The following is a 23,520-nucleotide window of genomic DNA, read 5'->3' as shown; positions in this document are numbered from 1 at the left end:
AGTGGATTAATATTTGCCTAGCCCCCAGCTGTAATAATGTTTTTGGATGAGTTAAATTTTAAAGTTGGGTTTAGAAGTTTCATTAAGAATATGAAATAATAGTATATTACTTTTAGTATAAACAAATAGCTGCCCCAAATACATATGATGAATGTGAACTGTTATGAGTGGCAATGACTCCGGAGGTGATTGCTCTTAATACTTTTTTCTAAATCGTTTGGAGTAAGTACAAAAGGAAAGCCCAACAGTATGAGTAATCATTTTCTCTATGTATGTGCCTGGCTTTCATTGTCAGACAGTGTTTTCAGAGGGTCCAGAATATTGCTGTTAACACTTCTGATTAATGACAATGTACGATCAGAGATATGAAAACAAAGTTTGTAATAATAATTAAAATTATTTAAATAAATCAGATTAGTCCTGTTTACTGGTAGAGACAGATTAATCTTCCTGAAGCATTTGTCATTTTTTAAAATGTCATTTCACCAACTTACAACTTTCAGAGGCTCCCTGCTCCATACAACAAACTTCTCTAGCTGCCATTCACGGCTTTCAGTGAATCTCTGTTCCACCTAGTTCTATTGTTTTATATGAGCCACTCTCCCCTCTAGTATTCCATGCTTTCTCATCTTTGCCCTTTGGCTTCCTACTATTCTCTCTTCCTAAAGTATCTCTGATTCCTCTCTAAATCTTTAAACCCAAACCACGCTATAGCATCACACTCAAATATTCCATTTCCGTGTTTCCCCTGATCACCCCCTCTCACCCCATTCCACTACAGCTTTCTTATTAGAATTTTCCAAACAATCAATCACTTTTATTCACTAAATCAATGTATGGAGAATGAAAACAAAATCACATTCAAAGCCATGGCAAGATGGGGTTCTGTGTTTATATTAACTATAGGATTCTGTGATTTAATACATTTGAGGAAAATGGTGGCAATACAAATTAAACAGACATCTTTATGGCAGAGGTTCTGACCAATGCCTCAATATACTGATGAGCATGCTGAGCTTCTAGGAGGAGGGTACACTAAACAGAAATCCCCAAACTCATTTTACCAGAGAACACTTTTTGGAGACAGTTTGAGGGATATTTGGTGCAGTGAAAAGACTAAAAATATTGGATTTAGACAAGTGCTAAATCCTGATTTCAGTAATTATTAGCTGTGCAAAACATTGTTTCAATTCTGATGTCTGCTACTTGCCCATATTATAGATATAGCAATACTAATTCTCAAGGTATATTATACAGGTTAATTGAGGCACATGCTAGGTGCTCAATAAATACCACTTACCTTTATTCTTCTGAATTAGAATTAGAATTAAATTTACTTAATATCTGGAATTTAACACCACTGAGTATTATGGCTACAAAAATATAAATTATTCACTCATTACTATACTGATAGATATATAATGCATATGACAGAGTTTCTTTACTCAGTAAACTTCTACTTTTATCTCTAGTATTAGAGAGTACACTTTGCAGAATCCATAAGCAATTCATCTCTATAGCTATCTTAGAAATTATTGTGCACACAATAGATGCTCAAGAACTACCTCCACAATGGAATGTTGGAATGACAGAAACTTCCTCTGTCTTCTTCACCACCGTATTCACAGTGCGTAGAGGAGTGGATGGCATATAGAATCTCAACAAATACCTATTGAATGAATAAATGAACAAGAGTAATTCACAAGTATACAGTCAACATGTTATTATCCAAGAACATGTTAACATCCAAGAACATGTTATTATTCCCCACCCTTTTTGACAGAAATCTTTTTTAAGTTTTTGTTAAAATTGCTTCCATTAATATTACTAATAAATCACATGAAATTAGGATACATAGAAATGCATGTTGTTAGATTTAGATAATTATTAAACACTATACTTTTGAAAAAAATGTTTGAATTATACATTCATATATATATGAAATCACACACACACATATACATATAGTAAGTTAGGTGTTTAATAGAAAATATTTAAGGAGAGTCATATATTTGCTATCTTAATGGAATATGCTCTGTCCTTCCAAATTAAACAAAGTACTGTCCTATTTTCACTAAGTTGCTCCTTAATATTTTAAAGAACATTGACACACAAGGCAGAGGTAAATTACAAAAAGCATTTTAGTTCCCATTTTGATCTCAGAAAGGCTTCTTGAAACAGAGATTAAACAGGGTTTTTATCACCAAAGGTAAGAACAGGAATTAAATGATGGGCCAAAGCAGGTAGGATTAATTTCAATCAACTCATTACAACTCTATATGTAAGGAAGAATATTTTGCATACCCACACTCCAAATACCCTTCATATTTGCATCTCTAAGCTTGATGGTGGCTGGAAAGGAAAGGGAAAATGGTGTTAACTGTCACTATATTTTAACATTTGTCACTATTTTAACATCATTTTGCAATTAAAATTTCAAGTTTCAAGAGGAAAAACTGAATTTATATATGGTTGCTATATAGCTTTCTAGAAGTCTCCTCCTTCTGGATGAACAATCAATGAATATTTTTTTCTCAGTTCTAGACAAAACAAAAATGTAACAATAAAAGCACAGATCCTCATTGGACACAGGATGTCAGACAGAACCAAGTGACTAGAAACTACCACATAAAAAGGAATCAAGTCAATGACCTAGGTATGAAATACTCCCAAACAAATCCCTTGAACCATTCAGTCCCAGCCATGTCATCCTTTACCTTTTCAGTAAATTGATCTGGATCACAAAGATAGTAAATGTAACTGAAACAAAATTATACTCATGATAAATCTAATGCACCAATAAGCTCTAATTCCCAGTTACACAAAGTAATTTTAGTTAATTAGATGGTCTATTTACATATTAAATATTATATTAAAAATTTGAGGAAAACATTTCAGAGGAAAGTTTGCAAATTATGTGTCCACAGTGTCTCCTTTTCCAGATGTAGTTTAAAGGTTGGCAGATGACTTCATGTAACATCAAACAGTGTCTTGATTATAAAGTCCTGCCTTTCAAGCCATCATATTTTGATTACTTTAGTGAGTTACAAATTGTGAAAATAATTGTCAGTTGTTATGGCATGACATCCTTTTAAATAATGATGGTGTTTTGTGTGGTTTAATTTATATTAAGACATCTAGAACTGATATGTTTCATATTTTAGATCAAATTAATGAAAACTAATAGGATTAGGCTCTGGAAGAAAACATGAAAAAGAGACCACACTAATTCAATAAAATGTAATATATTACAGAACATCCCTACCTGCAGTTTTGTACATGGTCCACCAACCCCTAACTGTGAATGTATCATAATGAGATTTTGCCCAGTGACCCCTGTAGCTCTTCGCACAATACGAAGAGAGTGGGAGGGAGTCTGCAGAACATGATATCTCAAAACTTCCATTTGCCAGATGAAAGACAAAGCAACTAGGAGGGATGAGAAATACAACTCAGGCATCTAAGTCTAACATGGGGCTAGGCTGCTTTTTAGTGAAACATACATGGGGTATCGGAAGGTACAAATTTAATAGCCACGTTTAAAAAAGTCTTTTAGGATGATGCTTGATTTTTTAATACCACTTCAGAGCCCAGCCAATGTGGTTCAGTGGTTGAGCATCTACCTATGAACCAAGAGGTCACAGTTTGATGCCCAGTCAGGGCACATACCTGGGGTTGCGGGCTCAATCCCTAGTGTGGGGCATACAGGAAGCAGCCGATCAATGATTCTTGCTCATCATTGATGTTTCTATCTCTCTCTTTCTCTCCTTCCCTCTCAGAATTCAATAAAAATATTTATAAGTAAATAAATAAATAAGATAAATAAATAAATAAGATAAATGACCGCTGAAGGCTGTAGGTGATATTTGATCCACTTTACATCACTGGAATTAAATGTAATTTTGACATTCGTGGACTTTTCATACCTGTTGGAACCATTATAGGTTACGTTTCTGGGGGAATATGGATTGTGTTTTAAATAATTATACTACAGGATTCATCATGTACTTGTAATCCCTATATAGTATTCTCTTAAAAAAACAGCACTATTTGTGGAGCCTAACCACTCTTATGAAATTAAAATTATGCTAGAGATAAGGTATAGATGTCAATTAGCAGATTTTATTGCCATAATCATGGATAACCTCACCACAAGCCAAACAGAGAGTTGCACTTGCATCTGAATTTTTAAAATCATTTGAAACTCCCTATTAACAAGTGCATATTTGTACTCATTATGAGACTTCTTGGTATATGATGCTAATTACTTTCCTGCACTCTGGTTCCCAAACCACAATGAATCCTATTATAAAAGCAAATCACTGTAAACTTCAAACAACATGCCTCCTTGAGACGCCACTATTAAAGGAAGAACAGTGATGGGAAGTCTTTGATGTTATCAGATGTGATGGGAAATGCACATTTGTGTTTGAGTAAGTCCTGGAGATTGAAGCATTTCCTCCCCACCTTTAAATAACCTGAAACCAATTTCAAGTTCCCAAATGCTCTTCAAAGCAGCCCGCGTTGGAAGTAATGCTGATGGCATTTCAAATTTCAAGGCAGCTGGTTTTTTCGGTCTCAAGACTTCAAGCAGATTTGCAATTTTACTTTCCATGAGAAAGGATATTACCTGCTTTTACCCACACCACTAGCTTCTGGTTTGATGAGCAAAATGGGATAGGGAGTGAATGTACCCGTGGTAATGAAAAGGTGGTATGTGACCAAGTAGCTCAGAGTTTGAATAATGCAGCAGGTTCTCAGGGATTCTAAGCTTTGTTTAATTACTTTGTGTTCAGTTCTTTCTTGTTCTTGTGTTGTTGACCGAAATTTGGAAGTAATCTTTGAGCATGTGGTAGGACAACTGTATGCAACTGCAATCCATCCCCTTTGAATGGGGTGTCTGTGAGGCTGAGGACAAAAATCGGTGTGTGCTTGACTCCAGCACCCACAGGGAGCCTGGGCCACACAATTCAGAACATTCAGACTATGAATAATTCCTGTACAGGAGGGTGGGTCTGTGGCTTCTTAAAAGGCTTCAGATCCGTGGTCAGTAGAATGTACTTGAACTAAAAGGTTACAGTGGCCCTAGTGACGTTCCCCTAGCATTTAATTAGGTTTCCTGTAATTGCTTTAAGTAAAAGGGGTGAGGGGAATGAAACCTAAAGTTATCATCTTGGGGCAGAAAATATTTGTATGTGGTTTTATATCCTGAGCCCATTTGTGGCTGCTCTGCATTTTGGAAAGAGCCATAATAGGACTAAGGAAATACAGACAGCAAGTTTATCAGCCCTTTGGTGACTGTAAATTACTGCAGCAACTTTACAGGAAGGGCTTTGTTTCCAGTAAGTGAATTTCTGCACCAAGAGAGAAGGTATAAACAAGTAAAACAGGCAAAAGTATTCAACACCAGAAAGTGGAATTTTTAAAAAGGTGGGGGGAGGGATGGAAAAGCGGTGATCCATCTTTGCATGGATTTCTAGATGTCGGAAAAATGACAATAATTACAATAAGATAGGAAATGAGGGGCTTAGGCAGGGGCCAGGAAAGAGGAACGAAAGTAGTATTTGCTACTAAATTGGAATTTTTGCTGTGGAGGATATTTTGTTAGTTGGGCATTGGCTAAAATATATACTAATCTCTTCATAGAGGAGTGAGGGATTGGAATATTCCAGTTACTTGAAAAAGAATTTTAAGCCGATCATTATATAAGCACTAGAGGCCCGGTGCACAAAAATTTGTGCACTCGCTGCCGAAACCGGTTTGGCTCAGTGGATAGAGCGTCGGCCTGCGGACTGAAAGGTCCCAGGTTCGATTCCGGTCAAGGGCATGTACCTGGGTTGCGGGCATATCCCCAATAGGAGATGTGCAGGAGGCAGCTGATCGATGTTTCTCTCTCATCGATGTTTCTAACTCTCTCTATCTCTCTCCCTTCCTCTCTGTAAAAAATCAATAAAATATATTTAAAAAAAAAAAAAATTTGTGCACTCGGGAGTAGGGGTTCCCTCAGCCTGGCCTGTGCCCTCTCGCAGTCTGGGACCCCTCGGGGGTGACCACTTGCTGGCTTAGGACAGCTCCCTGGGGGATTGGGCCTAAGATGGCAATCAGACATCCCTCTGGCAGCCCAGCAGCCCTCAGGGGATGTCCATTTGCCAGCGGGGAGCAGACCTAAGCTGCAGTCAGACATCCTTAGCGCTGCTGAGGAGGCAGGAGAGGCTCCCACCACCACTGCTGTACTGGCAGCCATCAGCCTGGCTTGTGGCTGAGCAGAGGTCCCCCCTGTGAGAGCGCACTGACCACCAGAGAGCAGCTCCTGCATTGAGCACCTGCCCCCTGGTGGTCAGTGTGTGTCATAGTGACCAGTCATTCCCAGTCTTTCTGCTGTTAGGGTCAGTTTGCATATTACCCTTTTACTATATAGGATAGAGGCCCGGTGCACGGGTGGGGGCAGGCTGGTTTGCCCTGAAGCGTGTCCCGGATCAGGGTAGGAGTCCCGCTTGGGTGTCTGGCCAGCCTGGGTGAGGGGCTGATGGCTGTTTGCAGCTGGTCACACCCCCTTCAGAGTGGGGGTCCCCACTGGGGTGCCTGGCCAGCCTGGGTGAGGGGCTGAGGGCCATTTTCAGGCTGGTGGGTGACTGAAGCTCCCAGCCTCTTTTTTTTTTTTTTTTTTTTTTTCATTCTGGGATTTATTTACCTTCTATAGCTGTCACTGGAGCTGAGAACTGGCTCCAGCTCTGAGGCCTGGCTCCAGCTCTGAGGCCGTGGCTGGCTGAAAGCAGGTATCTGGGTTTGTTTACCTTCTATAATTGAAACTCTGTTGCCATCACTGGCGCTCTAAGCTCTGAGGCCTGGCTGGCTGAAAGCAGGTATCTGGGGTTTGTTTAGCTTCTATAATTGAAACATTGTTGCTTCCGGAGTTCAGAGCTGGGCCACGGCAGGTGGGGAACCTTGGCTTCCTCCATCACTGGAGCAAGCAAGCCTCCTGCTTGCTTCAGCTGCGTGGCTGCCGGCCGCCATCTTTGTTGGCAGTTAATTTGCATACCCTGCTGATTAGCCAGTGGGAAGCATAGCAGAGGTATGCTTAATTACCATGTTTGTCTTTTATTAGATAGGATAAGAGAATTACTAACTTTCAAAATAATGTTAAGTATACTCAGTAAGTCTTGACAATATAGACTTGCCCCTCAGGGTCTTTCCCTGACTGAGGGTTGTAAAACCCACTTTCCTTGGCTTCATCCCAGTTCAGAGACTCGCGAATCAATCTAAGGGCTTAGTCATTTCTGTGACTCAAAGTCCCATCAGCTTTTGTTGGAAATATTGTTTATTCCCCAGTGGGTCAGCAACTACTTTTATTGGGTAATTGTTAGTTTCCCTGAGTGCTGTTATCCTTGGTTTTTAGGGTAAGTTCTGGGATACTTTTTTAAAAAATCTTTAGATGACACCCTTTTCATGTCACCTGTACCAAAAAGTCATAATCAAACATTTTAAGAAATCATAACTTTGAGGAACTAATTAAACTCCAAAGAACCAGTTAAAGTATATATAACACTTATCACATACATCACATACGTATTTTTAAAAATTATCATCTGATTATATCATCTACTTGCTTAAGACAATTTAATAATCTCCATAGATCACAGGAAGAAATTAAAAATCCTAACCATGCTATATGACAGTGGTTCTCAAACTATAGCGTGTATCAGAGTTCTTAGAGATTTAATTAAAATGCAGATTGCTGGGCCTGATTCTCAAGGTTATTGATTCTGAGTCTGAAGTGGGGCCTAAGAATTCACATTTCCAACAAATTCCAGGTGATGTTAGCACAGCTGTACTGGGGTCCACATTGAGAACCACTAGTCTACAAGTCTGTGTAAAAACTGGTCCCCTTCTCATCTCTAGTTGCATCCATGCCATTATTTTCTGTGTCTGGGACTTGTCTTCTCCTGGAACCTCAATCTTCCCATTCTCTTTCCTGCTTCTTTCCATATGCCCTGTCCCTCTCCCCATATAATTTAACAAACATAATTCATGTTGGGTCTTTTATTCCCCTTGTTATTCATTCTGTGTTCCTATATGTCTCCTTTGCAGCATTGAACACAATTATGATTAAATAATAAATTGTGCGATCTGTAGTTAATATGTTCCTTCCTTACAATAATATCAGTTCATTGAGGAAAATCACCATCTTACTCATCATTTCCCAACAGCCTAGGGCAGTGTCTTTTATATAATGGATACATAATAAATATTTGTTCAATGAATTAATAAATGAATGAATGAATGAGTCAACGGTAGAAAGTAATATGTTTAAACTTTCTTCCTGTGCTCATACTTGACACAGAGCAAATTCTTCTACTCCCCAAGGGTGCCCTCTTAGTTCTCTCAATAGACACTCCATCTGGAAAGTGCAAGTTCAGTCTCTAGGAGAACTGACAGTCACGCACATATATCTTGTAGATCTCTGTTGTTGCTCAGTGCAAAGATGCAAACTGCAGAATGAATCTCTGAAATAGGCTTTGAATCCTCAAGATAAACACCCCTAAAATGATAATCCCAGATTCTCAGTTAAATTTATGTTATTTAGGATTACGTAATTCTGTGAAACAAATTCTAAGTATTTGAGCATTTTAGCTGGAGACCACTTTATCTTTAACAGGATTTTGGTTACATCACAATTATAGAGAAAGGTTTGTTACCTGGGGCTACTATATCTTTCCAGAGAACGTGTACCTAATAACTGAAACACATCTGCTAACATAATTTAATTGTTAAATAATCACCACATATTTATAAATTACTTGCTGATATGATAAAACCTGATATGTAGGTATACATATTTCTAACTTATGCACTTATGATTATAGTTTTAGGTGGTTCTCTCTCATTTCACGTGAACTAAATCTTCTTAAGAAGATTTAGATTCTCTGTACAGCATGTGGGTCTCTTACCCACAGCCTATGTAATTGAGATAGAATCCTTAGAAGCTGTGAAATTCAAGTTCACATTTAAATATACAGGAGGAGATAACTTGGTAGAGGATGACTATTAGGCCATATGAGGGAAAGTGTAATTTTGTGGAATAATAGATCTTCACTTTCATCTTCTGATGAATCCAGAAGATTTGAAAAAGCAAATAAGAGAATGAAAAAGTTGTGAGTCAAGTGACTGGAGCCAGAGGAAAATCAGAGGAGATGAGAGGCAATATCTGGGATGTTGATCTACGGCATCAAGCAGGATCACGGAGTGGGAAAAAGCATGGTATGATGTTTTGTATTTCTTTAGTACAAATCTTCTCCAGACTTAATTCTTCTTTCTCTGATTAGGTCTCATTGTCCGGGAAGTGAGCATTGAGATTTCGCGCCAACAAGTGGAAGAACTCTTTGGGCCTGATGATTACTGGTGCCAGTGTGTGGCCTGGAGCTCAGCGGGCACCACCAAGAGCCGGAAGGCCTACGTGCGCATTGCATGTGAGTCATTGTGCACAGACCCTGTGGGTGTGGGGGGCCGGTGGGATATGGGAAAATTTAGAGTGTGGCTGCTCTTGCATAAAAAAAAAAAAATGGTCAAAAATGGCTCTCAGATTTCTGCATTTGAGCACTTTTCCCTTAAGTCAGCAGAATATTACTATTTTTTTGTTTGTTTGTTTGTTTGTTTGTTTGTTTCAAGGCGCTGAGTAGTTTTCCTTTTGGAACATGAAAAAAAAAATAGTGCTGCTTCCAAAAGATTCTGATATTTTGAAAATCTGGTAATAATTAGGTTATGGGAAAACCAACTATATTCCTTTAATGAGCTTATGCTGCCAATTTAAGACAATGCTGACTAGATTTGCTCTTGGGAACAAAGATTACCCAGACAAAGCTTCTCTGTTTATTTTGGAAACATTCTACTGCATCAAAATTACCACTATTCTCCATGCTGTGTTAATTTCTAGAGTACTCATGTTCAGGGAGAGGTTCAGCAGTGCCTCACAAAACGCGTTGTATAATCAAATCAGTGTTGAAAATACCCCCTTCTTTTTGGCCAAAGTTATAGAAGTTTCTTCATTGCAGAACTTCCCAGATTCTTTAATATGCTGATGTTTAATATGCTAAGTTGATGTACTAGTATGGTGTTATTATCCCCAAAAGGAGATGTAGCCTGCAGCTCTTTCTGCAGACTCCTTTTTTCAATGAATACTATTCACATCCTGAGCAGCATGAATGCTGCTATAATCTGTTTTAAGGTTCCATTTTGAGAAATTTTCTCAAGTATGAAACCAAAACTTACAATCCATGCAAGTTTTATCCTCCGAACCCCTTTGCGGGTCTGCATTTTTCTAAATCCCTTTTTGTGGCAGATGTCAATATCACTTATCTCTACGGTGTCAGTGAGTTTCCAACAGTCCTGGCTCGGATTGTCCTTCCCCAATTCCCTACTTGCCTCTTCCTTCCTTTCACCATGAGGTAGACCACAACCATTGTAAATACGTCCCAGTTAGTGTTGGGGCCTCGAGCCTTTGCCCTCCTCCAACCTTCTTCCATATTACCACACATGCAATCTTCCTAAGACTCAGGCCTCATCGCATCTCTCCCTGCTTAAAATTTACAGGGGCTCCTGGGAATTTAAATTCCTTACAATGGCATATATCATTATGTTAGTGTTTTAGAGCTGCCAAAACAAAACACCACAGCAGTGGTTCTCAACCTTCCTAATGCCGAGACCCTTTAATACAGTTCCTCATGTTGTGGTGACCCCCAACCATAAAATTATTTTCGTTGATACTTCATAACTGTAATTTTGCTACTGTTATAAATCATAATTTAAATATCTGATGTGCAGGGATGTATTTTCATTGTTACAAATTGAACATAATTAAAGCATAGTGATTAATCACAAAAACAACATGTAATTATATATGTGTTTTCCGATGGTCTTAGGTGACCCTTGTGAAAGGGTCGTTCGACCCCCAAAGGGGTCGCGACCCACAGGTTGAGAACCGCTGCACCACAGTGTGGATTAAACAACAGACAAGTCTTTTCTCACTGTTCTGGAAGCTAGAAGTCGGAGCTCAAGATGCCAACAGTAATGATTTCTTGTGAAGCCTCTGTCCTCAGCTTGTAGATAGTCCTCTTTCCTCTGTAAAAGTCCAGGTCCAGATTTCTCTTCTTAATATGATTATTAGTCATTTCACCCGGCCCGTATTGCTCAGTGGTCGAGCATCAACCCAAGAACCAAGAGGTCACACTTCGATTTCTGATAAGGCCACATGCCTGGGTTTCTGGCTCCATCCCCAGTGGGAGCATGCAGGAGACAGCTAATCAGTGACATTTCCTTTCTCATCGATGTTTCTCTCTCCCTTCCTCTCTCTCTAAAAATCAATAATAAAAACAGTAAAAAAAACTATTAGTCATTTTGAATTAGGGCTACCCTAAGGTCTCATTTTAACTTAATTACCTCTTGTAAGGCCTTTCTCCAAATAAAGTCATATTCTGAGGTACTGGGGATTAGGACTTCAACACACAAATTTTGGGAGACACAACGCAGCCCATAACACCATATGTCATGGTTTATATATCCAGCCTATGTTTTCAACTCTGACCACAAAGAACTTCTTCGTATTAAGCATGCTACATTAGAAATACTTTGATTTCTATGCTTTCCAGCAATTGATCATACTGAAGGATATCACCCTTCTCTTACTTCCTTCATTATTTGTAAAAAGTCAATTATTTAACAAATATTTAGCAAATATGTTGTCTGTTCTTGGACCAATTGTAGGTATTTGATGTGGTATGAACCACCCCTCCCCTAAAAAAAAAAAAAAAAGTGATGATCCCTGCCCTCATGGAGCTTGTGTTCTGGTGAGGAGGGGGAAAATCTAATCAATAATAATCAGGTACAAACAAGTGGTAAGTTCTATGAACAAAGCAAGAAATGGTACTAAGCAGTGCTGCGGGGTGGTGTTCAAGGAAGGCCTCAGGAAGAAGGTGGCAATTGAAGGAACCCGAAAGAGGAGAGGGAGGGAGTCTGGCAGAGGGAACAGCAAGTTGGAAAAGTATGGATGGATATCCTTAGGCAGAAGGCAGGCCAGTGCCAAGAAAACCACATTGGCCATAGTGGCTGGAAGAGACTGAATGAGAGGAGACTCCTGCATGAGCAGAGAAAAGTATGGTATGGTGACATACATAATACTTTCAACAATAAAGATTAAAAAAGTAATAATAATTAGCCCTAGCCAGTTTTTCTCAGTGGATAGAGGGTCAGCCTGCAGACTGCAGAGTCCCTGGTTGGATATCATGGTTACAGGCTTGATTACTGGCCCTGGTCAGGGCACATGCAGGTTGATGTGTCTCTCTCACATCAATGTTTCTCCCTCTGCCTCTCCCCCTTCCTTCCCCTCTAAAGATTAATGGAAAAATATCCTCAGGTGAGGATTAACCAAAAAAAGTTAAAATTAAAATAAAAAATAATAATGAGGCAAAATTAATTTTGAAAATATATTATTTAGTTATTTAACTGATATAAACAAGTAACAAACACATTTTTCCCATACCAATCCTTGAGATCTGGTGTGCTTACACCAACAGTACTTCTCAATTTTAAACGTAGCCACAGGTCAATTGCTCAAGAGGCACGTGCGCTTGGTACTGGGCAGATGAATTCTAGAATAATGATCATTATGGAGGCGCTGTTCCAATGAACTTTATTTTTTTCACCTCAGGCACCTTTTTCTTTTATGGTGAGAATACTTAAGATCTACTGTCTTAGAACATTTCAAGTATACAATATGGTATTATTAACTATAGTCACCATGCTGTATATTACATAGCCAGAATTTACTCATCATATAATTGAAAGTTTGTAACCTTTGACCAACATTTACATGGATTATCTCATTCCATCCTTGGGGCAGCTCTGTGTGATAGATTATCATCATCATGCTACAGGTGAGTAAATTGAGAACCAACAGAGATTAAAAATCTTGCCTGAGGCTTGGAGCTTGGAATAGATGACAGATCTCTGAGGGGAGGGGGTTGGGATCACCGCTACAGAGGTGTAGGCCTTGACCAGTTTACCTAAAATCTACTGACCTCAGCTCTGTCATTCTCCTAACCCCAAGCCTGCTTTTTTTTTTTTTTCCTTGAGAAAATTTCTCTTAATCATTATTTTTTTTCCTTTTTATGTTGACTGTGTGAATCACTGTAGTATAAGCTTCACAAGGACAGGCACTTTATTTTCTACATTATATCCCTGTGAAAATGAAGAAACAGAAACCTCATTTAAAATGCATTCAGGGGGCAGGAAGAGAAAACTCTCAGGTATGGGCACCCAACTGACCCCAACAGGAAGTGACTTGCTGCCAGAGACCAATTCCAGCAGGACAGCAGGGCTGCATCTGGGAATGGCTGAAGGCATTTCCCCAAACCTGGAAAGGGATTATTGCTTGGCTGCCAGACAGCTAAAAGGCATCTTAATCTACATGTTATTGCCTCCTACTGGCCAAACACCTGAACAGCCGTAGGCTAATTCCACCATTCTGACAATGGACTCTGTAGGAAACCCTGACCCTTTGAAGTGTATATCTCTGCCTTGCCTCAGGACAAATTGTGTTAATAAAAAGCATCTGGTCCTAAAACGAGGAGACCTGAGAATTTAGATCTTGGGTCTTAGCTCCTTTAGCTAAGCTCCTCTGACCCCCAAATGCCTTTCAAAATTATACTTCATCTCTGGACTCTTATTTAAAGTCTACACACAGTCTTCTCCAGATTCCTGAACCCTTCTTGATGCTGGGACAAGAACCCCAGCAACCTGCCTTGAATGTTGGATAAGAAGTGATACTACTTTACCATCTCAGCAGGAGGAAGAAAATTCCTCTTTGCCCATAACAGTTCAACCAATAGGAGAATGATATAACTCAGCCAATGAAAAGTCACTATACTTCAAACTTTCCATTTCCTCCAATGGACTCTTTACCTACAATAGACCCTCCCCAGTCTGTAATAGAGCATAACTCTCCTTTGTTTCTCTGAATTGGCCATTAGACTGCATGTCCTGAATTGCAAGTGTTTGTTCTCAAAAAAGCTATTTTGCTGCAGAAATATCTGGGTGTCTATTTGTTAAAGGTTAACAACCCCAATACCTAAACATAGTTCCTTCCATGTAGATGGTGCTAAGTAAATGAAGACGTATAAAACTGAAATTAAATTGAAAACATATGATAGGGCAAAGTGATGATACTATTGAATGCTAATCATTTGTTCTTTGTATTGCCCAAGGAATTTTATGCACTTATTACCCAAGGAATTAAGACATCAGATAACCTGAAGTGATTGCCTCTGTACTCCCCGCCCCTCCCCCCCCCCACACACACACTTCAAACCCTCATTACACTTCTGTGCTTATTCATTTTCTCCTTAGTACTTATTAACTTCTAAACTCTTACATATTTACTTATTATGTTTATGCTTTTTGGTCTATCATTCCCACCCCTTAGAGAGTAAGATCCCTATGGACAAAGATTTTTGTTTGTTTTTTTCACTGATGAATTCAAAATGCCTACAACGATGCTGGGCACACTGTGGGAACTTAATAAATATCTTAAAGGAATGAATGAATTGATATTTCTATAGTAGTGGTAATAGTATCTCAAATTAAATATATAAATAATCTTGTGAATTATTGTGTTGACTTTTTTATACAGAACTCATTATTCATGGCCTTTTATGTCATTTTTTCCATTTCCTATCTACTCTACCTAGCAAAAAACAAAATTAATTAATTATGGAATTTAGCCAAATAATGTATTTCTTTAACTAGGTATTCTGAAAGATTTATATTATACTATGAAAGTATCTAGATGTTTAATGCCAACTATCTTGATAGAGCTTAGCAGGCTTGCCAACACATTGGAATAAATCACCTATTTATTAAAGTGTTGTTTGATTCTTTGTATAACCATTTAAGCCCCTAATAAGCCCATTATAAACTACAGAGGCCAGATCTTGAAATAGAGGAGATTAATTGTAGAATTTAGACTTTTTAGATAAGAGAAAGTTTTAACAATTAATTTCTTCTTGTGTTATATAAATCTCAGCTATTATATTAAGTAGTATTTAATCATGTTGTTTCTATTTCAAGATTAAATGCTATAATAGTATGAGTCTATATTTTTCCAAACATATTTGCTTTTATATATGGATAGAAGGTCCCAAGATTTGTAGAAGCCCACAAATCTATAGACATTTATAGCCCATATTTATTTTGAGAGCTAGACATCCAATTGATTGAAAACTGTCTCATAAGTTATATTTTGGGGGAAATCATTTATTTATTTGTTATAGGAAGAGCTGGTAACCCACCAGACTAAAATGTGACATTAAAGCAATGTTTTATGCTAGGTGAAAAGTGAAGTTTATGGCTAAAATGCTTATTTGAAAAAAAAAAAAAAAAAAAAAGCTTGACTGCAATCATTGCATTCTTTTTTTGTACTCTGAAAAAAAGAGTCCTACCTTTTTGATATGTCAGGTACTCATCCATAAAGTTGGCATGTTTCTTATTATTTATCCTTAAGACATGCCTTAAAAAATGTTGTGATGACATATAATCATTTTTTTCTGAAATGAAAGATGCAGTGTGAATTATAAAAGAATGGCTTCGTATGTGTTTTTTCTCTTCCTCTTCTCTGTAATGGATGTCATTTGGAGTTCTAGCTCTAAAATACTTATTTGAAAAAAACTTTAGCAGAACTCTGTGAATACAAATATGTCCTATAAATGCCCCAAAGCCAAGAAATAAAGAAGAATGGCTGAAATGGCCCTTCCCTTCTGCAGGGACTGTGTTCACTTGAGATTTCTCTGTTGAAATGACCTCAATGCAGTAAGAAGTAGCCATTTCTCAGCACAACTTAACCCTTCACCATGATAATCTTCGGCTTATTTGCTTAAGGATCACTCTAACCTCTGTCGCTAGGTGTGAATTATGGTATTATGAAAATTTTGGTGATAACTTCCTAAGAGTCATCAAAAACAGCTTTTTCAAAGGTAAGACGAGGTTATAAAATAACAGAAACCAATCAAAGTGTTTCCTCTTCATTAAACTTTTACAAATTCCCAAGTAGCCAACATTTATGGTGTCCTTACTATGTGCCCAATTCTGTTGTAAAGCCCCTTGTGCAGCGGTTCTCAACCTGTGGGTCGCGACCCCGTTGGGGGTCGAACGACCCTTTCACAGCAGTCACCTAAGACCACCGGAAAATACATATATAATTACATATTGTTTTAGTGATTAATCACTATGCTTTAATTATGTTCAATTTGTAACAATGAAATTGGGGGTCACCACAACATGAGGAACTGTATTAAAGGGTCCGGCATTAGGAAGGTTGAGAACCACTGCGTGCCTGTTAACAGTCTCGATGCCCCCAACAATCCTATGAGAGAGATCCAGGTATAATCCTTATTCTGCAAATAATAAAACAGAGGCATGGAAGCACGTAACTTGCCTAAGTCACTTGTTTAGTAAATGGTAAATCTGAGTTTTAAGCAAACTTTTCTCTTTGCAGTCCAGTTCATTGTGCAGATTTTCAGAAACATGACAAGTCTTGACTTTTCTATCTAACCATAGAGGAAACTTCATGTACTTTATTTTTGTTGGTTGGTTGGTTGGTTGGTTGGTTGGCTTTCATCTGCTTTATTTTATATTTCCCAATATTCTAGAAGAAACAGCAAGTGAAAAAAAATTTCATCTGTTTTTTACATACTGTATTCCTTACATTTAAAAATTATCGACTTTCTGAATACAAACATTTTCGTGATTGACCCAGCTGGTGTTGCTCAGTGGTTGAGTGTAGACCTATGAACCAGGAGGTTACAGTTCAATTCCCAATCAGGGCACATGCCTGGGTTTGAGGCTCGATTCCCAATGTCGGGCGTGCAGGAGGCAGCTGATAGATTATTCTCTCTCATCATTGAAGTTCCTACTCTCTCTCCCTCTCCCTTCCTCTCTGAAATCAATAGAAATATATTTTAAAAATAAATAAATAAATTAATTAATTAATTAATAAATTAATAAATAAATAAATAATTTCATGATTTAAAAAGAAATCCAGCAAAGGTAAGATACACAATTCCTGAAAAACAAGACTAGGACAAACTTTTTAAGGTTATAATGGCCTACACTCAGGCATTTTTCACTTTTAATAAGTGCCCAAAGCGCAGAAGACTAATCTAGTTCTCACAATATGTGCTGTGATGGTCTGTTCACAGCAGTTATGTCCTGTTAGCAGCCAGATCTGGTGATTTAAGCATAAGTTGTACTCTACTATGACAACATAATTAGCCCCTTTTACCATTATTGAAAGAAAGGCACATTTTCCCCTTTAATGACACAAGTATTATTACTATATGTGACCATAGAATTATTTTATTCACTAGAGGAGTACTTTGAAAGTACATTAAAGCAATTTTTTTAAAAGTTAAAAATGTATTTAGCACCTCTATTCATTAAGCATGAAGAAGAATTAATTGAAAAAGAATTTGAAAGTAGGAAAATGAGAATCATTGTAAAGCAGCTGTACTTGCTTAATGCAAGGTCAGGCCCGAGTCACAGAGTATGGATGGCCAGCAGCAGATAACTCCACATGAATCTCTCTAAGCACAGAATTTCCCGAAACCTGGGGTCATTTTGTCAAGACCAGCCAAATTTGGGACGCAAGAGGCTTAATTCTGACACATAGAGTGTAGCCTCTTGGTAGAAATAAATGAGTAAATAAAGTAATTAATTTCTTTAAGTATCAATACAACCATGAACTCTGAAAGTTTGACAGCTACACTGATGGAGTGGTAATCTGAATGAGGACATTTATAGAGGGCTTTTATGTGACACCACCGACTTAAGTGTGTTTACGTGTATCACCTTATTTAACCTTTGCAATAACCCTATATGTACTGGGATTGCCTTCATTTTAGGATGAGAAAACCAAAGCACATGAACCTTATTAAGTACAGAACCAGGATTAAAGTCAGGCACATGGACCCAGGCTCCACACTCTTAACCCCTGTGGTAGGCTGGATAATGGTCCTACTAGGTAAACCCTGATCCTGTAAATCTTACTTGCCATGAAAAAGGGGTCTTTGCAGATGTGCTTAAATTAATGATCTTGAGATGGGGACGTTATCGTGGGTTATCCAGGTGGGCCTTAAATGCCATTACAAGTGTCCTTATAAGAGAAAGGCAGAGGGCCACCTGAGGCAGAGAGAAGAGGAGGCCATGTGACCACAGAGGCAGAAACTGGAGGGATGCAGCCATAATCCAAGGAAGGCTGACAGCCACCAGAATCTGGAAGAGGCAAGGCATGGATGGATTCTCTCTGAAACCTCTGGAGTGAGCACCGTCTTGCTGACCCATTGATTATGGCCTAGTGCAGTGGCCGGCAAACTCATTAGTCAACAGAGCCAAATATCAACAGTACAACGATTGGAATTTCTTTTGAGAGCCAAATTTTTTAAACTTAAACTATATAGGTAGGTACATTGTTATTAACTTAATTAGGGTACTCCTAAGGCTTAGGAAGAGCCACACTCAAGGGGGCAAAGAGCCGCATGTGGCTCTCGAGCCGCAGTTTGCCGACCATGGGCCTAGTGAAACTGACTTCAGATCGCTGGCCTCAAGCTGTGAGAAAATAAATATTAGTTGTTTAAAGTGGTCATTTCTACAAGAAATAAAGCCAGTAAACAACACTCTTCCTTCAGCAGACCCATATCACGGGGCTGGCCACTTCCAAAAAGCTTGTGATCTAGAACAAACGAGTTAACTTCTTAGGGTCCTGGTTGTATCGCACCATAAGAGAATTTGTTTTCATCAGACCTTCAGTAAAGGGGACGGGAGATTACTTTGGAAATTGAATTGAATTTGGCATTTATTCAGGATGTATAATGCACTAAGCACCAAGATATATTTGACCTCAAAACACTCTAGAATGTATAAATTAAGCAACTGACTGGGATTAGTTCACTTTTTGAAGTGAAATTTAACAGCGATATAATACGTGATAGAAAAACAGACACAACCGTGCAGACATACCCCACGTCAGGAAGCTCTGGACAAGGAACTGTAGGTTGCGGATGCAAATGCACCACATCTTGAATGCTAGCTGTGGCCTCCCAGGGGCCTGCGCAGGGGAGGACCCTGAGGCTGAGTCCAGACACAGAGAGGAATATAGTGATTGGTTACTTATGGGCACACTAGCCGAAAGGGAAGGCAGCCATTCCTACTCTGAAAGCAAGAATGGAGCACAGGTCATAATCCCCTTTGACAGGTTACTTCTGTACATGAAAGAGCTTCCGGTTTTCAGACATGGCAACTGTAGCAATGAACGTATTGCTTCAGAAAAGAATGCGGGGACATTTTTATTCCATATGGTTGTCAGGAATTACAAGAATGATAACAAAGTGTCTTTTCAGCCATTAAGAAATTTTTGATTCACCTGACTGAGGTGCTAATAGTTTGCTTTTTTTTTAAAGAAATCTTGCTTAATCCTCTGACATGTATTGCCTTCCATTCTTTCTGAAAGTAGGTGAAGGACATAAACTAATAATTATAAAAGACTAATTCAGGATATGGTACGTGTGCTATCCTACTCACAAAAAAGGCTTTGCCACTGGGATCTCTTGGTCAGCTTTCTTGATTAAGTGTCTGAAAGTGAGAAGGAGGGGATCTGTGGGGACAAGTCAAGAAGATTATCTCTGAAGTGGGAGAGAGGCCACAAGAGCTATTAACATCACTGTGACACCCTCAGCACTGAACTTGCTAGACCAATACCTCAAAATGGCAGTCCACAGGCCCAGTATAACACACCAACTTTTTGCCTCTTAAAATGTTGGCTTATAGCCCTAACGGGTTTGGCTCAGTGGATAGAGCATCGGCCTGCGGACTGAAGGGTCCCAGGTTTGATTCCAGCCAAGGGCATGTACCTTGGTTGCGGGCACATCCACAGTAGGGGGTGTGCAGGAGGCAGCTGATCGATGTTGCTAGCTTTCTATCCCTCTCCCTTCCTCTCTGTAAAAAATCAATAAAATATATTTTTTAAAATTTTTGGCTCATATAAATATTTTGATAAACTTTAAACAGTTGACAACAATTTTAGAATTTTACATAATAAGATATATTACTAACTTTTGTTAGCAATCATATATGCTGCCTGTGATCCACTAAGCCTGCATTCCTGCATGGCAACATACAGCTAGAACTGAGCAGCAAGAAGAAAAAGTAGGGGTAGGTTTTATACCCATGTCTCTATTAAAATTTAGAAAAGTAATAGACAAACCATGTGGGTGCATGTTTCTGGGGGAAAAAAATATTGTTCCTAACATTCTCTCGGTTATGGCCTCTAGATACAAATAAAATTTCAAGTCCTGTGCTAGGCAATGTAAGCCATCATCCGGTGCAAAAGGGAGTCCTCCTGACACTGTGGACACACCAAGAGGGACTCATTGTACAGTAAACCAGTTGGTAAGAGCCAAGTGCAGAAGCAGGTCGGCTTGGCTCCCACAGGCTCCCAAGCTCCTCCCTCCCACAGCCTGCAGGATCTAGCACAGTGCCATGCATGTGGTGGGTATTCCATAAATAAACAGTCAGCTAATCTGTGGTTCTCAGGTATTACTGTTGTGCATAAAACACATATGTGGGACCAGTTAAGATCGCAGAGTCTGCCGTGGCCAGTGCGGCTTAGTTGGATGGGTGTTGCCCGTGCACTGAAGGTTCCCCAGTTAAACTCCACTTGGCCAGGTTTCGGGCTTGATGCCTGGTTGGGGAAGGCAGCTGATCAGCCAATCAATGTTTCTCCCTCACATTGATATTTCTCTTTCTCTCTTCCTCTCCCTTTCTCTCTCTCTTAAATCAATAAAAAACATGTTTAAAACTATAGATTCCCAGGGCCCACCTAAGGACTAGATCTGTTCTGTGTTTTTTCAAGCATATCATGTTAGTCCCTGGGTTTCTCTTTGTGACATGTCACCTTCAACCATTAGTCCTCCCACACTCCTAATTGTTTTCTCTCACTGTTTGTCTAAGAGGGATAATGCCTAATGTTTGTGTAGCATAATAAAATTTACTAATACTATGGGAAAAGATGAGATGGGGGAATTACTCTCTTTTGAACACAGATTATATTTGAGGCATGATGATAGAATTTTATAGGTGCTTCTTCCTATATGACCTTATTATATATAATAGTCCCTAGTGTCATAGACATTTTTCAGTGGAATAAACTAAGGTAAGAAGAAGTTAAGCAATGTGCTCAAGGCCACACACCTCATCAAGTGGTAGAGTTAGGACCTGAATCCTGCTCTCCACCACAATGTTATTTTGCTTCCCAGTTGTTTTCAGGTTATTTTCACAGTGATCTACAATAAAATGAAATTTGTTTGTGTCATGATCTACTAAATAATACCCTTCTCTTCACACATACAAATGTACACAGATGTGTGTGTGTGTGTGTGTGTAGCTGTTAGTACACATATATGTATATAATAACACTGTGTATTATATACCTTGACATCTTCTATTTATTTAATTTCATATTTTAATGCTGGTTTTTTTAGTACACTAAATTGATATATAACCCTCAAAGGAGTCATGACTCACATTTGGAAAACACAGCAATAAACCCTAAATTCCATAAAAATAGTAAAGAATATTACATACTATGGTTTATGGATTATATGGCCAAATTATGTAAGAGCATGACATACTGAAAATTTACTCCTATTATTAATCATCTTTCATGCCAGAACTCTCTGAGTAATAAAAATAGAAATACTTGTAATTATTTATTACATGTGTTTTGTCCTTTATATTCTTCCAAAACATTTTCAAATTCACTAGCTCTTAATATTCACCTAACCTTCTGAGGTTTAAAAACAAAAAACAACCAACATTAGTAATATAATATTTTATTTATCTTATTATGTGGAATTTAAGATTTAATTTCCACTAGAAATATCTATTGAAATATTTTCATCAGAGAATTCTTGTGTTCAAAGTATTAGTCTGTCATATCGCCAAGATTTTTGTCTTTTAAAAAAATATTTCATTCTAATAAATAGTCCAGCATAATGAAGTAGCATTGCTGATGGGATACACATCAATATATATAAAAGCCTAAGCAACTGTTAGGACCGAAAAACCGGAACGACTGGTTGACCAGTCACTATGATGCACACTGATCATCAGGGGGCAGACGGTCAATGTGGAAGCTGCTCCTTGGTGGTCAGTGTGCTCCCACAGCCAACCTCCCACAGCCCCTCCCCCCAGCCGGCTGGCCCCCCTGATAGGCTTTGATTACCAGCCAGGCCAAGGGACCCCACCAGTGCACGTATTTGTGCACCGGGCCTCTAGTTTTTAATAAATGTAAATAATGTTTTAAAACTTGGAATAAGAACACATTTATTATCTTTTTCAAAGACAATAGCATCAGAAACCTGCCTGCTGCACCATAGGGAGATCTTTTTGCTGGTATTTTTTCTCTAGTTTCCTTCCAAACTCAGGAGGGCTCAGGGGAACTCGGATGGTAGTAAGACCCATTAAACTCTAGCTGTGACCTGTCTATCCTCAACTTTCCTAGTGTAGGTCACACTCACCTTTCACATGGTATCAGGCAAAGTAGCCTGAGGGATGTTGGTTCGGTACAGGGATGTGATTTTTGGCCCATTTCATAAATGTTCACAGTGACATGGTGGGCTTTCTTGCATGCTGTTTTGCATCTCTCCTTAGAGACAAAAAATTAGTTTACCCATCTCTCCATAGAGACAAAAAATTAGTTTTCTCAAAGTAATCCCAAAAAATTCATAGTCATCCAACCTTTAATATTCATCTGCTTTTGTGATTCTTCCTTGGATTTGTCTGAAGAATTTTCTGATTTTTGTAACACAGAATCTTCTGAATCCCACTCTTTTCCCATTGTCATACTCTTACCTGTACCTGTCTATCCAAGTGTCCAAAAATTCCATGAAATTTGTCCTAAAAGGAAAATTATTAGCTGTTCCCTTCAAAGATACATCAAAATAATTTCTTGCCCTGGATATTGTGGCTCAATTAGTTGGGCATAGTCCCACACACCAAAAAGGTTGCCTGTTCCATTCGTGGTCAGGACACATGCCAGGTTATGGGCTCAACCCCTGGTAGGGGACGTGCAGGAGGCAGCTGATTGATGTTTTACTCTCACAAAGATGTTTCTCTTTTTATCTCCCTCTCCTTCCTCTCACTCTAAAAACCAATAAAAATATATTTGAAAAAAATAATAATTTATTCTGTTATTACTATTGGACACTGATAATTGGTATATTCCCTTAAAGATATAGCCAAGATGTGTTTTATTTAACAAAGGATAAGCTCCCCCTCCTCCACCTAAAATACACATTTAAAATGTTAGTCTAGTTCAGTGATGGCGAACCTTTTGAGCTCGGCGTGTCAGCATTTTGAAAAGCCCTAACTTAACTCTGGTGCATGTCACATATAGAATTTTTTTTTATATTTGCAACCATA

At 38.5% G+C, this 23,520-nt stretch overlaps 1 protein-coding gene across 2 annotated transcripts in view; it reads left to right on the top strand.

The window, feature by feature from the left end:
* The window catches only part of UNC5C (unc-5 netrin receptor C), a 372,686-nt gene that overhangs the window by 237,973 nt on the left and 111,193 nt on the right, over positions 1-23,520 (top strand). For both annotated transcript variants that reach the window (XM_036340067.1, XM_036340076.1), the window contains exon 3: positions 9,324-9,467. In XM_036340067.1, the coding sequence (XP_036195960.1) occupies positions 9,324-9,467 (144 nt within the window). The remainder of the gene's footprint in view (positions 1-9,323; positions 9,468-23,520) is intronic.

The sequence above is a fragment of the Myotis myotis genome, unplaced genomic scaffold (assembly GCF_014108235.1).
Source record: "Myotis myotis isolate mMyoMyo1 unplaced genomic scaffold, mMyoMyo1.p scaffold_m19_p_1, whole genome shotgun sequence".
NCBI classification, from domain to species: domain Eukaryota; kingdom Metazoa; phylum Chordata; class Mammalia; order Chiroptera; family Vespertilionidae; genus Myotis; species Myotis myotis.
This window is presented reverse-complemented; position numbering and strand designations above follow the sequence as displayed.